The following is a 16,300-nucleotide window of genomic DNA, read 5'->3' as shown; positions in this document are numbered from 1 at the left end:
AGCCCCTGCCAACCACTTACCTGCTTTCTATCTTTGTAGAATTGCCGATTCAGGGCATTTCATATCAATAGAATGTGCAGCCTTCTAAGTGGCTACTTTCACTTAGCATGATGTTTTCAAGGTTCATCCATGTTAAAGTATGTATCATTACTTCATTCTTTTCTGTGGCCCAATAATAGTCCATTGCATAGCTCTACCACCTATTGGTTACCCATTTGTCAGTTAATGGACGTTTGGGATATTTCCACTTTTTGATTGTTTATGAACATTAATATGTAAGCCTTTTATGTGGACATGTGTTTTTACTTCTTTTGTGTATAATTTTAGGGATGGAATTACTGGGTCATTTGGTAATTCTACATTTAATGTTTGAGAGAACAGGGAAGTCAACTTTGGTTATCAGTGGTGCCTCTGTATCCCAACACAGAGGGACACACTGCTCCAGTTCCTTTCCCTTTATTACAGGGAATGTGTTCCAGATACCACCTATTGTAACTCCTTCTATATTCCAAAAATTGTCAGGTCCTGAGTGGACTCTTTGAGGGTCAATCCAGTCCTTCAGTCTGTTCCAAAGGATTCAGCTTGCAGCTTTTTATACGCTAAGAACAATGGGCAGGAAAGAAGCACAAAAATGCAAAGCAAAACAAAATCTGTAGTTCCACTTTGTACCTGTCAGGGGTCAGTTCGGGAAATACACTAGATGTTCCAAGCAAAAAAGGATTTATCCAGGGAACCAGGTCCAGTGGTCCCTCAGTTTTCAAACATCTTCGTAGGCGATCATTTTGGTTTACGAACACCATAAACCTGGAAGGAAACGCTTCGGTTCTCGAACACGCCTCGGAAGTCGAACATGCCACACGGCTTCTGTTGAGGGCAAGATCCTGAGGCCCAGCTGTCGGCTGCTGATCCCTCGGTTTTCCAACGTTTCAGACCATGAAGGGTCTTCCGGAACGGATCACATTCGAAAACCGAGGGACCACTGCACTTACATGTCACGGAAAGGCCTGGAGAAATGGAAGTGAGAGAGTGAGGGCCGGGCTTTCGGTTTCAAGGCTGCATAGCACCACTTTCCTCACCCGGCTATCAGAAACCCCTCGGTACCCAGAAGTGAGGAAACTCCCAGTGTCACATCAGGGCGACCCTCACCCAGAGGCAGTGAATATACAAGAACATGGAATTCACAGGCTCCCAACTCACGTCTACCCCAGAAACTGCTCTCGCTTGCCCTGTCCTCAAAAGTGCTCTTTTATAACCCTTCTCTCCTTTCCTTCCAAATCTCATTCAAGTGTGTGGCATTGGCAGAACGTAAATGGTATAAACCTAGGAAGTGCTGTTTTTAGGATCCCAGCCTGGCAACACAGGAGGACCGGGACGTAGAAGGTGGTAGAAATGGTGGCCCAGTGTCAGTAGACGATGTCTAGCACATCTTTAAATCTACCTAAATTGTCATCAGGTCATAAACATTTTACTCACGTATGCAGCAAATATGAATATTGATGGGCTCTGTAGGAACATCAGGTGAAAATGTTGTGAGTTGCTGGCATTAGTCCCTGCCTCACTGCTTTCTCCTGCCCATTGGCGTCCTCCCACCTCCATTACTTCTTTGACTCAACTTTTCCAATTTTTCTATTGTCTTCTAAATTCACTCCTAAATCTAGGACAACCAGTACTTTGGCTTGTCACTCCTAAATCTAGGACAAACGAGGCTTGTCATATAACAGATACTTTATAAATTGTAGTGATGTGAATGAATACCTTACCCAGTACTCCGTTCACTGGCATTCTTTTCCCCAAGCTTCTCTCTCTCAGCTCTTCAGTTCACATAACTCCAGGCAGATTGCTCCCAGTCAGCAGCATCCTCCTCACCTGTCGCCGTAGGAGGGCTGAGTCATGCCTGCAGCATCTGTTCCCAAGTTTAAGGTTAGGCAGCGATTTCCCCTGCGCTAATTTGGCCACACAGAGGACAGTGAGCAATGTTTGGAGACATTGTCGGTTGGGGGAGGTGCTACTGGCAGCTAAGGATGGAGGCCAAGGGTGCTGCGGAACATTCCACCGGGCGCAGGGTCGCCCCCACGACAAAGAGTCAACAGGTCCCAAGAGGCAACGGTGAGAAACCCTTACTGAGAGTGGGGGGGGGGGGGGGCATGAATGTAAAATAAGAGAAGATGCGATCCAGCAGGGGTCGGCAAACGTTTTCTGTAAAAGACCCAGACAGTAAATATTTCAGGCTTTGCGGACCATATTTCTACCGAGACCACTCAGCACCGCTGCTGCAGCAGGACCCTGGCCAGAATCAATACACCGATGAATGTGTGGGGCTGTGTTCCAATAAAACTTTGACACTGACATTTAAATTTCATATAATTTTCACATGCTATGAACTATTTATTTATTTTTTCTTTTTTTCAACCATTTTAAAATGTAAAAACTGTTTTGAGCTTGCAGGTCTTACAAAGATAAGCAGGCAACGTTTGTTAACCCCTGATAGAGGAAAGCGAGGAATGAGAACTGGAAACAAATAACTACGGTTGAGCAGTTAGTTTGGGGTTTATATCCGACAAGGGAGGCTACACGATGCTGAGGTAACAGAGAACCTCAAAAGCTCGGTGAGTTACCGTAAGGAAGGTATGTCTCACTCACCGCGCCTGTGCCCTGCGCTGGTGGCGCTCTGCTCCGTGCTGTTTGCATCCTGAGTTCAGGCTGAATGAGCAGCCTCAGCTGGAGCACTGCTGGGTCTCGGGCAGAAGGGAATGGAGAGCGTGGCAAAGCGTGCGGGGCTCTGAACATTTCTGCCTGAGATCCACATACTTCACTTTCACTATTTCACTAGCCCAAGCAGGTCACATGCCCATGCTGGACTTCAGTCGGATGACATAATGGAATCCTTCCCAGGGAGGGGAGTGACGATTTGGGAACGATCACATCGTCTCTCCTTAGTGCCTTCCGTTGCTTAGGTTGGGTTATTCCTGAACCAAGTTTATTATATTCTCCAAACCACTGTCTTAAGTGGGAACTGGGGGATATCATAAGAGCAACAATAACAGCACCTGTCAAACGTTCAGAAATAGCCAAAGTAAAACCGATGAACCACCAAAGTAGTAATTAGTAAAAATTTATTGTGCACACACCAAAAAGACAGTTCGAGAACTGGGAGCACTCAAACCAAAACATGGAATGAGGCTCCGGGGTAGGTTGCTATAAAGCAGCTTATAGAGTGAGAAGGCAAGTGTCTGTTTATTTCTCAGAGCGGTGGGTTATAATATTAGAATGTTCTTACACGATAGGGAATTGGTTAGTGATTACCTCATAGCAACCTTGGAAAGCGCTGTTTAGTTTATGATTTCCAGAGGTATAAACAAGAAATGACCCAGGTCAAGTTAGTCTTGAAAACGAAGGTAAATTAAGCTTTGCTTGTACGGCTAACCGGGTTTTGTCTGCTCAGGGAGTTTTCAAGGCTGGTCTCCGTTTGTTTTGATTTTAACATATCTAATGTTTATGGAATGGTTGTTTCCCACACATGCATCCCTTACATGCATTTTTGCATTTAATTTGCATAACCCACTGAGTTAGTTGTTATTTTTATCCCCACTTTATAGATGAGGAAACGGAACAATGAAGAGATTAAGGGCACTGGACTTCCAAGTAACTGAAATTCAAATCCAGATCCCTCTAATTTTAATGTGTGCGTTTCTACTCTAACATAGTGGTTAAGGACATAGGTTCTGGTGATAAACGCCCTGAGTTCAAATCCTGGCTGGTGCCAGATACTACTTTAATGGCCCTGGGCAAGTTCTGTAACTTCTCTGTTTCTCCATCTGTAAATTAGGGATACTAACACTACCACCTCATGGGGTTTTTGTAATGTTTAAATATAAAAATTAATGCATATGGAGTGCTGGTGTTTAGAACAGTACCTGGTAAGTAAAAAAGTGTTTGCTATTATTATTGTTGTTGTTGTTGTTGTTATTTAGCAATGTTTTGGAAAACTCTATCAGTAATTCTACTCCCTTTCCTTTTGTTCCTTCCTTGTTCCTAACCTCCTTTGAGAATTACTGTTCCTGAGATTTTTGTTTCCATCTCATATTTATCTATTTTGAACTAATACTTCACCAGCATGGAAGGTAAACTGTAGGAATACCATCGCCTTCAGACCAAGCTGTATATCTCTGCTTTCCAGACCTTCCTTGCTTGTCACATTTACATTCATGGTTTATTATTTAAGCTTCTGGTTTGTTTTATGTGGTGCACAGCAATGATCTAAAACACAGGAGTAGGCTGCCTAGAGGGAAGGCAGTAACATTGGCCCTGCTTCTTGCTACATGACCTTGCCGGTCATTTTTTCCAGTTATATTTTTAAAGTTGATGGTTTTACTATGGTTTAATTTTGGAATCAACATACTAATTTATTCCCCTGTGAAAACTGTGGCCAAACCAAGTCAGTACAGTAGCAAGTTGTGCTTGGCACAAGTCTATCTATTGGTCATCTGCCTTTTAAAAACTAGACACTGTTTGAGAAGGGCCTGATGGGCCAGTAAAGTGATTATGGCAAAGTGTGCACAACTAACCAGTTCATTCTCAGTTTTAGTGCTTAAAATAGAATAGAACAGAATGGCTTATAGACAAGTTGATATCGGTTTTACTTACCATCTTATATTTTTTCTTAAAAAATTCATTTATTACATAAAGCAAAAAGGTAAGCCATCCTACTTCTTTGAGTCTAAATCCCCATGAGCATGCTATAGTTTTCCTGACAATTTATGGTGTTGATGTGTTTTCTCTTCTGAAAAAAATTTAAAATAACATTTTTAAAGTTTTGGTCTAGAAATTTCTTCTTGTCTTTTAATTTCTTCCCAATCTTCATTTGAATATTTCAGTTTAGCTGTGTGGATTGAGAAATGGTAAGAGACAGCAGTGAGAAAGTTTAGGAAGTTTGAGAGAACTCAGTTAGGGCCTGTTATTAAATAAAGCCAAAGCTCAGATTTTGATAGTTTTTATTTGCTTCAACTACCATCAAGCCAGCCGCCAATTATCTTATACTTCTGAAGGTTCCAAATAAATTTAGATTTTCTAGACATAGCAGATTGGAACATAGTAATTTACCATCTTTTCTGCTTATTGGACTTAAATTGTGGATCAACTAGGCATCAAGTAGCATATTAAACATAACTGATGTCTTTAATCAAGTCACGGGTATAAATTTGACCCGTGCTACTCTGTATGGATTAGGATAGGGCTTTATACGTAAATGTTCCTATAAGAAGATATATCCTCAGATATGCAGAGTCATGCTGGAGACGTCCATGGGTTTCCTCATTTTCACACTTAGATTGCTAGGTTAGGTTGAAGCTAAATTCTAATTCCATTTAGTTTTATAGCATAATCAGCCTCTGCTTCTTCCTGACCAGTTTCCAATTATTTCGCCTTTTTCCTCTAAAATCCATGGAGCAGAGTTCAGCACTATCTTCTCTCTAATTTCATAGCATATTTGAGGGAGCTTTGCAGGGAATGGAACAAGTTGATGCAGTACAAGCATGAAAAAGCTGAGTTCTTGAACCATGGTTGCATTGCGCTATGTTATTTGGGGGACACGGCAGTTATTATTCAAGAGTAAAGTGACACTGAAAAACAATATGCATTTTTTCAAGGTTATCATTCAGATTTATTTTTAAAAAGGAGTGGGTAGTTCTCTTATTGATTTTATAAGAGCAAAGGCAACAGTTAGCCATTTCTTTGGCTAATTCATGCAATCCTGGAGTAAAATATAAGCCCCGTTACTTTGGTAAGATTTACAAGAATAAGACATATGTGAATAAAATGGTATTAGACCTGTATAATTCTGAATCATAAAATAAAAATTAAGATGGTAATATTGGTCCCCCTCAAGTACTGTTATTCAAACTTTAAAAATCAATCAAGAGAAAAGATTAGTGGTGTTTCTTTGGTACTAAAAATGTAAAGCTAAGACCAAACTGTTCTATTTTCACAGATTTAAGATACAAAGAATGATATTTAAAGACATTTAAAATAGCTATTAAATTCTCTTCAGTTTGTAAAGAATCTCCTATGAAGTACACTTAGAAGAAATCCCTGAGTATGTTAACTAGCCTATTAGCATCTTCCCTCATAAACAAAGGCGGACAATATAAAACTTTGCAAAACATAATACTTAGCAAAAGCAGTATCTGTGTATAAGGTTCCTTCCACAGTGCTTGTAAATTAGGTCACCAAATGCTTAATAGTAGAAACAACAGATTACAAAATTAAAATGCTACTTGAACACATTAACCATTCCGACGTAATCCCAAAAACCATTCTCTTATGCTCTCTCTATTTTGCTTTAGCCATTCAATATTGTTTTTCACAGTTTCCAGCACTTGCTCCCTCGGTTTTTCTCCTGCTCCAGCTTCTGGGTATCTTTTGAAAAAACTCTCCATCTATAAAAGAGAGGAAAATAATTTTAAAAAGTTATTTTAAGCTCAGTTACTCTAGAATTTCATTTACAGAACTGGATGTGTTTCCTCCTTCCCTGGAAATTCTGTATCACTATACAACATTGAGATGCATCTTTTGGGGCATCATTTAGATCGAGCCCATCTCTCAGCACAGCCATGATCATCCATGGCTTTCGGACACCCAACAGCACGGCAAGCCACGATATACTCTAACATATTGGGGAAGGACGGCAGCATGCTAGCAGCTGGCACGCCCATTCCTGCGTCTGTTCATTTCTCTGTGTTCTGTGCACGCCTTAGGACAGTCCTAGGAAAATCTGATCTGCAGAATGATGGCTTTGCTTAGTCTTTCATTCCAGGGGTCAGGAGCATTTAATCTACTCTCAGTTCACTTATTAAGGACTCAAAAAAAATTTTGTTAAACTTGGTTCTATCCCCCCAGTTTCCTCCAAAACTCAACCATAGTATTATTTGCTATTTACAGAAATAAGAATTATTTTGTTTCTTAGTATAAAGAAGAATGTTAGTATTCTAATATCTAATACACAGATATTGAAAAGCCATACAATGTGTCCAACGTTAATATACATTTTTCCCTCTGGCAATTGAGATGTGTGAAACCTAAAAGATTTGGGTTAAGTTTTGAAATTCCAAAACTATGAATTCTGAAAGGAATCACGTCTTGACCAACTTATTCCAGGGTAACATTTACCAGGAAAAGAGAGACATACTGTTTGTGTGTTGCAAGCTGAGCAGTCTCATGCAGATTTTTAAAGCTCACCTTTCTCAGATTTTAAAGTTTGTTTATCTGTTTCTTATTTGATTTTTTTTTTTTTTTTAGTTTAGAAAGAATAGGTATACATTTAATTAGATACAGGAATTACTCCTTTCTCCTTGTCTTCTCTGATCTGAATAGAGAAAATACCATCTGTGTTTTTTAGAAAAGTTTATTTTGTCATTTCTCAGACAAGTATGGAGAAATCATTCTGCATACCTGCCAGAGCTGGAGTTCAGTGTTGAATGGCTCCGCTATCGTGACAATCCGGCCAAGGCTTCTGTCATTGAGTGTGAATCTGAAGAGATATTTAGGTCAATAAAAGGGCATATCAGTATACAGAATGAATTGGAAGGAATAAACAGCAGATTAGAGGAAGCTGAGGATCCAATCAGTGAATTACAAGACGGTAGAAAAAAAATCACTGAATCAGGAAAAAGAATAAACAATTAAAAAACAGGAGGACAGTCTAAGGGAGCTAAGGGACAACATGAAATGAAAAATAACAATATCCACATCATAGGAATGACAGAGGAGGTTGAAAGTAAGCAAGGATTAGAGAACCTGTTTGAAGAAATAATGGCAGAAAACTTCCCTAACCTAGTCAAGGAAAAAGTCACACAAGTTCAGGAAACAGAAAGTCTCAAGCAAGAAGAACCCAAAGAGGCCCACACCCAGACACATCACAATTGAAATGCCAAAAATTCAAGACAAAGAGAGAATCTTAAAGGCAGCAAGAGAAAAGCAATCTGTTACCCACAAAGGAACTCCCATAAGGCTGTCAGTTGACTTCTCATCAGAAACTCTACAGGCCAGAAGGAAATGGCGTGAAGTACTCAAGGTAATGCAAAACTATCATTCAAAATAGATGGTGAAATAAAGAGCTTCCCAGACCAAAAAAGGGCTAAAGGAGTTTATCACCACCAAACCATCACTGCAGGAAATGTTAAAGGGACTGCTGTAATTAGAAGTAGAATTAGAGAGAAACATAGGCATAAAGAATTAAAATGCAATAGATAAGTATCTATGAATAATAACCTTATATGTAAATGGATTAAATGCTCCAATAAAAAGACATAGGGTGGCTGAGTGGATAAGTAAAACAAAACTCAAATACATGCTGTCTACAAGGGACCCATCTCAGAACAAAAGACTCACACAGGAAATGAAAAAAAAAAGCTGGGGTATCAGTACTTGTATCAGACAAAATAGAAGACCATAACAAGAAAGGTCACTACATAATACTAAAGTGATTGATCCAACAAGAGGATATAACCCTGATCAACATATATGCACCCAATACAGGAGCACCTAAATTTATAAAAAAAACTTCTAGAGGACTTTAAGGGAGAGAGCAACAGCAATACAATCAGTGGGAATTTAACACCCCACTGATTTCACTGGATAGGTCTTCTAGACAAAAAATCATCATGGAAACAGTGACCCTAAATGACACACTGGATCAGATGGATTTAATTGACATTTACAGAACATTCCACCCCAAAGTTGCAGAATATACATTCTTCTCAAGTGCACACAGGATATTCTCAAAAAGAGACTACATGTTAGGACACAAAACAAGTCTCTACAAATTCAGGAAGACTTATATCAAGCATCTTCTTGGACTACAGTGGCATAAAATTAGAAATCAACTACATTAAAAACACTAAAAAAAAATTTAAACACATGGAAGCTAAATAGCATGTTAACAATGAATGGGTTACCAAAGAGATCAAGAAAGAAATAAAAAACTTTCTGGATATAAATGAAAATGAACTCACAACAACCCCAAATCTATGTGACACAATGAAAGCAGTCCTGAGACAGACTCATAGATAGAGAGCAGGCAGACAGCTGGGGAGGGGTGGAGGGCAATTGAGCAAAAAAGAAAAAGACAACAGTGTGGTGTTTGCAGGGGTGGAGGGGAATGGGTGGAGGTGGAAGAGGGTATAGAGAGAATAAATGGTGATGAAAAAATAAAATAATTAAAAATAGTAAATAAAATTAAATCGCCTGGCCGGGCGTGGCTCAGCGGTTGACTGTCAACCTAGGATCCAGGAGACCGAGGTTCGATTCCCGGTCAGGGCACATGCCTGGGTTGAGGTCTTGATCTCCAATGACCCTCTCATCATTGATGTTTCTATCTCTCTCTCCCTCTCCTTTCCTCTCTCTGAAATCAATAAAGATATAGATATATATATAAATAAATAGAATAAATAAAATAAAAGATTAAATCAAAATTAAAATAGATAAAAGCCTACATTCCCTCAAGTTATTCCTCCTGACTGATTTATGATAAGCTGGCACCTGGCTCCCGGCCATTCCACCATGCTGGGCAACTCCAAGGTCCACATGGGTGATCGATGTAACATCTTAGCTCCTCAGTTTCTTGACCTCTTCATTTCTAGTGATATTTTTTCCTCACTACTTCAGCCACCCGTTCCCCTCGCCATACCTTTTGATCATCCATAAGTACTTTCCCACTAAAATGACTTGCTTATGCACCCTCCATGGCATAGTTTACCTTTCAGTCTCCACTCCAACCGTTCCTTCACTTTATCTGGATTTCTGGCCCATTGGCCATCCTTACCCCTACTTTCTCCTGGACCATCAGCTGTTCCTTTTCTTTTGCTTATTTCCTTATACAGTTTAGATTTCACAGTCTACCATTTTCAGTAACATTTTTGCCTAAACCCTAAACTCTCTTATAATTTGTGTCTAGTGAAAACTCCAACTTTGGATGAAATCAATAGCCATTTTCTCTGTGTTTGCACCAAATGCCAAGTTCTATCAAGGGAGGTCACCCAGCTTCTCCAAAATGTCTCACTATACCTTAGCGGATATGTATCTTAAATAAGCTCTCCACTGTGACAGTCCTCCTACATTACTCTGCCCAATTCATTTTCTTCCTCTTTGAGTTGCCTTCTTCAAATGTTTTCACTCTCTTCCAACCTCCAAACACTCCTCTTCTTTCCTTCCTCCCAACAAAGATGACCTTGCCATCTGCTTCACGGAGGAAATATACAATAACTCCTATATCTTTTAGCCTGTGAATATACAAATATGCCTGTTTTCCTCCTATCACCTGTGCAGTGTTTCCTACTTTTGCCCCCTTTCTTAAAAACTCTATTTAAAAAAATATTTTTTCTGTCTTACATATTATATCTCTCTTTCTTCACTGGACCTTTCTTATCAGCTTTTAAATATATTAAACATCCTAAAATTCCATATTTTAAAATACACCCTTTCCTTTGATCTGGCATCTCTCTCAATTTCCTTTCTCTCACCTCCCCATTTGTAGTCAAACTTTTCAAGATATTTCTCTACAGTTCTTGTCTCTATCTCCTCACTTAACTCATTCATCTTTTTTCTTTTAATCTGGGTTCTTCTCCCATAATTCCACTGAAAAACTCTTTTTAGAGTTATAATAGCTTTTATGACAATAAATGTAATGAGCATTTTTTTTAGTCTTCAATTTATTCAAACTTTAAGTAGCCTTTGATAAGGAACTATATGAAACATCTTTACTTGACATCTCAAAAGAGAATCAAAAGCATCACATAGAAGCCCTGGCCGGGTGACTCGGTTGGTTGGAGTGTCATCCCACATAGCAAAGGTTGAGGGTTCAACTCTGGTCAGGGCATATACCCAAGTTTTGAGCTCCATCCCCAGTCGGGGTGCATGTGAGAGGTAACCAGTTGACGGTTCTCTCATATCAATGTTTCTTCCTCTCTCTCTCTCTCCCTCTTTCTCTCTCTCTAAAATCAATAAAGACATATCCTCAGCAGAGGATTAAGAAAACGAAAGCATCATATATAACAAACCAAACTCATTATTCTCCTGCGGTCAATTTTATCTTTTCTAAAAATCTAGGCATTATCTTTGACACCTCACTTTTGTCTCTCATTTCTAATCTGCTACCCAAATCTAAATGTTGTTCTTATGTCTTTGTCTTCATCATTACATCCACAGTCTAATCCACTATTATCTTTTGCTGAAGCTACTGCAATACCTCTCTAACTGCTTTTCCAGCTTCGCTCCGGCTCCCATCTAGGCCTGTGCTTTCTCTCCCCCTTCCTGATAGTGAGCATTCAGCCAGGGAGGCGCCCCCTCTGTTCACCTGCTTAACTCCTGCCCTTCCTTCAGAGTTCAATGCAACCATCACTTCCCCAGGGAAGCCCTTAACCTCCAGCTTCTCTTGACTTGGTCAGCTTTCCCTTCGCACCCTTTCAGTGCGCCCTGAGCCTCTTCTGTTTGTAATTATTACAATTTAAATTATCCGTGCATTTGTGTGATTCTTTAGTTAATATTGGTCTCTATCACTAAATGCTAAGATTCATGAGAACAGGGAGCCAGGTTTGATTCTCTTTACATTGTGTCTTTAATGCTAAGCATAGTGCTCAGCACATAATCAACCCTGATGGTGTTTACCGGGTGAAAGAATTATAATTAAAAATGAGATATCAGGTTTCATGTACTCAATTAGCAAGAGTATTTCAAAATGACAACACTGGCTATTGGCAAGGATTAGAAAAATAGGTCAAGTTATTAGGAAACATTTTTCTGGGTAACAATTCTATGTTACTTCTAGTATTATTTGTATCTTGAGGAAATTGTCAAGGACATTCAAAAAGAATAAAGAGATTCAGTTTCAAAGATGTCCATCAATACATTATTTATATACTGGAAAGTGTAGAACAATTCTGTTATCCAACAGATGGAGACTGACTAAATAAACTAAGATGTGCCTACATACCCCAATACAATTGAACATTAAAAATAACATTGAAAAAGGCATACTTCAAGACATGAAGAGGCATCTACAATATAGGATGATATGAAAAAAATCTTATAAAACCATTTGTATAATATGATTCTGTATCTGTAAATAAATAAATAATCAGCCATAAAAAATGACTCAAGGACAAAAGATAGTGTGACAACAGAGGTTATTTCTAGGTGGTGGAATTATGGGTGATTTTCATATCTTTATTTTCACTTATCTGCATTTTGTGCAAAACAACATATACTCATAATAAGAAAATGGGGATTTAGGGGGTGGGGGTGGGGACTGGATGAAAGAAGGTGAAGAGATTAGCCAAAGAACATATATGCATAACCCATGGACACTGACCACAGTGTGGTGAAGGCCAAGGGAGAGGGGCTGGGTGGAAGTGGGTAATGGGGGAAATGGGGGGCATCTGTAATAGTGCCATAAATAAATAAATAAATAAATAAATAAATAAATAATAGGAAAAAAAGAAAAAAAAGAAAATGGGGATTTAAAAAAGGAAACCACACTAAGTTGCCATCATGCTATTCTACAAAATAAAAGAAAGTCTGCTGATTACAGATAAGAAAACATTTTTATCAGTAACCTTCTATAATTTCAGTAATACATCTCTTGTGTTTTGTTCTTAGAAACTAAAAATTAAAGGATATGTTTGAGAACTAATGATGAATAGGTTGAATAAAAACTACAGCTACCTGTATGAATATTAGAAGTATAAGAACAAAATATGTTCATTCCCAAGAAACCAGTATCACATAAAGTGTAGCATTTAAGGAGAAATATGTTATATATTTATCATATTGATTACCTTTAAACTAAAATAAGAATTTAATTATATCTTAAGTATTTTGAAATATATAAAAATAATCTTCTTGGACTTAGTATTTACATAAGTATTATGTTTCTCATGATTTTGATGCACACAAAACTTTTACTTATTAAACTATTTTGCTTATGAGGTAGTGTTTAGTGCTTTTAGTCATATTCCATTGACTTAATATTTCAGCTATAGTCATAAATTAAAACCAAACTTAATCATACCACACTATTGATTTATTGGGTTCATCCAACTTCCCAGTTTCATCTAAGAGTTTAGTGGAATAAATAAAAGAAAAGAATAAATTCTGAAGTATCTTTGGAACTTTGTGGTTAAGTCTTAGACTGGATAGGACATTATGGTGTGGCCATCAATTGTGATAAAAATCACATGACAAAAACTTTGGTAAAAAAAAAAAAGCAGTCTATTTCAGAATGACAATAAATTGTTCATAAATGGAGGCAGTAAAACCACTCATTTTGAAGTCTGGAAAATGTTCAAGAGTTTTGAAATATTTGGATAAAACTCGGCTCATTTCTGTTTAATTTTTCCTATCCAATTTTAATGGGAAAATTTTATTTATTCAAACTAGCCATAATTAACATTGGACATTTTGTGTGTATGTGTGTGTCTGACATGTGTTTATTATGTAATGTTATGCTTGAGGCTATTTGAAATAATAGCCAATGAGAATTAGATCACTAGACTATGAAGAAAGATTAAAAGCTTTGGGTGAGGGTTTTGGAACTAGCACTGGAAATAGTTTATCAATTTCTTTTTCTTGAAAAAAATTCAGTATTATGTCTAATAGATTTATTTTAAGGTCAGATGACAACATAACACCTGATTTTTTTCTACTTCTTAATTTTTTAAGAGGAATAACAATGAATTAATTTTTTAAAATGAAAAATTTCTTATTTGAAATAAATTACACTAGGGCTATTTAAATAGACCTTGAGAAATACTCTACTTAATAAACAATTTACAAAATTAACATTATTTACTTGTCTTTTCACAATAGTTCAAAAGTAAGCATTATTCTTCATCTACACAGGTTTCTTGCAACATATACCAAAAAAAGTTTTATAGCCTTTTCAATTAAAACAAAATACACAGTATTTCTCAGTGGGCATATATCTTTCAAAATGGAAGGTATTAACTTGCATAATATGTCTGCTACCTCCAGATAACAACATGTTCTGAATAGGTAGATTTATTAATTCTAAACCAATCATTTTCTTGAAACAACTATAAACAGATGAACAAAGCATCAGGTGCTCATGCATGTGCATCAATCAATCTTTACAGAGATGGATGAGCCATTACAATGAACCACTGCAAGAACAGAGAAGGCAAAATATTATCACAAATAGGCCAAAAGCAATGTAGTCTCGGTTGCAAGCTAGAGATTTAATCCAGATCTCAGAAGGATGAGAAATGTGAATCATCATAATGGCACTCTGGTGAATTGTAGGGTAGCAAAGAGAATATAAATCAAAGTTATCATCATAGTTAGCATTTCTGATAAGGCGGTCAATTAGGCAGGGCTGCTGGGAAGACAGAAGAGACCAGAGGGGACAGCAGAGGCTATTTCCTGGTGTGGAGATTACAGATGGCCAATTTCTTTTGGTCAATGCTTTCACATTTATTTGGGATATACAATCTATATTCTGTTTTATACTCTGTCAAAGAAATATCTTTTTAATGGAAATACGCATTAAACTTAGACATTCAGGACTAAGAATAACAATATTTCTTTTGTATGGGGCTGAAGAAATAAAAAACTGGAGAAGGCACCTCTTTGATTAATTTGCTATTTTCCATTTTTAAACTGTTATTGCCCAGGAAGTATGGTTTCCTCTTAGGAACTGTTCAGAATATCTAAAGTTTAATTATCTGGTCAAGGGAGATAAAAGTTATCATTCATGTATGCTCAGTAAGATATAGGGCTCTAATTTGAACCCAGGTCCAAGAATTCTTATTTAGTTTTCATTAAATATTAATTGAGAACTAAAGGTGTGTCTGGTATGATGCTAGGTGCTATCACAACAGGCAGAATTATATTGTTTTAAGCAAACTAAAAATAATGTGATTTAGGCATCTCTCCAGGTCTCAGAATTCTATGGACCAGATGGAAACAATACTTTCCAAAAACAAATTATGCTTCCCTGGAAAGAAAATATCAAGATCCTTTACCTCTGATAATATGCCATTTCAGATACTGAATAGATGTCAGTGAAAGTACAATAAAGAGAAAAAGAAAGAATTGTAGATAGTATCCGACAAAGAGAACAACAAAACATTTTCTGATCATCCCACCTGTTGACTAGATATTCCCAGTTGAGCTGTATCCAGTTCCAAGCCATGCTCTTCCCATAGCTGTTATATGAGATATATCGGATGACCGTAAACACATCCTGACTTTTAATAAGGTTTGAGTCCTTGAGCAAATCCAAATACCTAAGAGGAGCCAAAAATTCAAAATGAACTTTTAATGTTCACCCTTAGCTGAATTCCAATAGAACATAGCTTTCATGCCTGTAATTCAATTCTTGAGGCAACAACCAACAAAGTTAATTAAATATGACAAATAAGAAAACATAATTTAAACTTTTCTAAAATATTTCACTGTTTTTAAAAACAACCTGTGCTTTTGAGGACTAGTGAAATGTAAACTATAAGAACATTAAACTTTCAAAACATTGAAGTATTTTGAAAGTACTAAAAATTTAAAAACACAATTTTAACTATTAATTATTTGCGACAACATGGATGGATCTTGAGAATATTATGCTAAGAAAAATAAGTCAGACAGAAAAAGTCAAGAACCTTATGATTTCACTCATATGTGGGATATAAAATTGAAAGCAACAAATGAACAAACAAATCAAACAAAAAACTTATAGACACAAACAACAGTATAGTGGTGACCAGAGGGCAAAGGGGGTGGGATTGGGATTATAAAGGGTGAAAGGGGTCAAATACATGGTGACAGAAGATCTGACTTTGGGTGGTGGGCACACAATCCAATATGCAGATAATGTATCGTAGAAATGTACACTTGAAATCGATATAATTGTATTAACCAATGTCACTCCAATAAATAAATTTTAAAAATACAAAAAATAATTGTATCTATTGAATAGAGGCACTTTAACCCACTGACCTATTATCCCACTGAACTATTATCAAGGAGCTAGTAACTTAAGGGAAAATATTTATACTCTAATTTTCTGTGGGATAACAGTAGTCTTATTGGTTCTTTCATGGATTGTAAGAAACAGATTCCTAATGTAACCTATGTAATGTTGGATTAATTGGCTATAATTATAGTATAATGCAAATAAGTCTAAATCATTAGGTTAAGTGAGCAAACCAATAGATTTTTATTAAATTTAGGCTGCGGCTGTATCTAGAGGGAAGATCTCAACATTCTCTAGTCCACGGAACTTCCAGAAACTGCA

At 37.3% G+C, this 16,300-nt stretch overlaps 1 protein-coding gene and 1 long non-coding RNA gene across 2 annotated transcripts in view; both read right to left on the bottom strand.

The window, feature by feature from the left end:
• Positions 1-286: 286 nt before the first annotated feature.
• LOC308550062 lies at positions 287-2,825 on the bottom strand. Its single transcript, XR_013997831.1, has 3 exons — positions 2,641-2,825; positions 1,761-1,866; positions 287-1,004 (listed from the first exon to the last, which is right to left on the bottom strand). It is a non-coding gene; the product is annotated as an uncharacterized lncRNA (long non-coding RNA).
• A 2,150-nt stretch (positions 2,826-4,975) lies between these two features.
• Positions 4,976-16,300, bottom strand: part of ENPEP (glutamyl aminopeptidase) — an 81,562-nt gene continuing 70,237 nt past the window's right edge. Inside the window, exons 18-20 of the mRNA XM_081123408.1 lie at positions 15,156-15,296; positions 7,447-7,525; positions 4,976-6,434 (exon numbers count right to left, since the gene is read on the bottom strand). Of these exons, the coding sequence (XP_080979534.1) occupies positions 6,282-6,434; positions 7,447-7,525; positions 15,156-15,296 (373 nt within the window). The 3' untranslated portion in view covers positions 4,976-6,281. The remainder of the gene's footprint in view (positions 6,435-7,446; positions 7,526-15,155; positions 15,297-16,300) is intronic.

The sequence above is a fragment of the Miniopterus schreibersii genome (assembly GCF_964146895.1).
Source record: "Miniopterus schreibersii genome assembly, chromosome: 1".
NCBI lineage: Eukaryota > Metazoa > Chordata > Mammalia > Chiroptera > Miniopteridae > Miniopterus > Miniopterus schreibersii.
The sequence above is the reverse complement of the archived record's forward strand: the minus strand, read 5'-3'. Positions and strand labels throughout refer to the sequence as shown.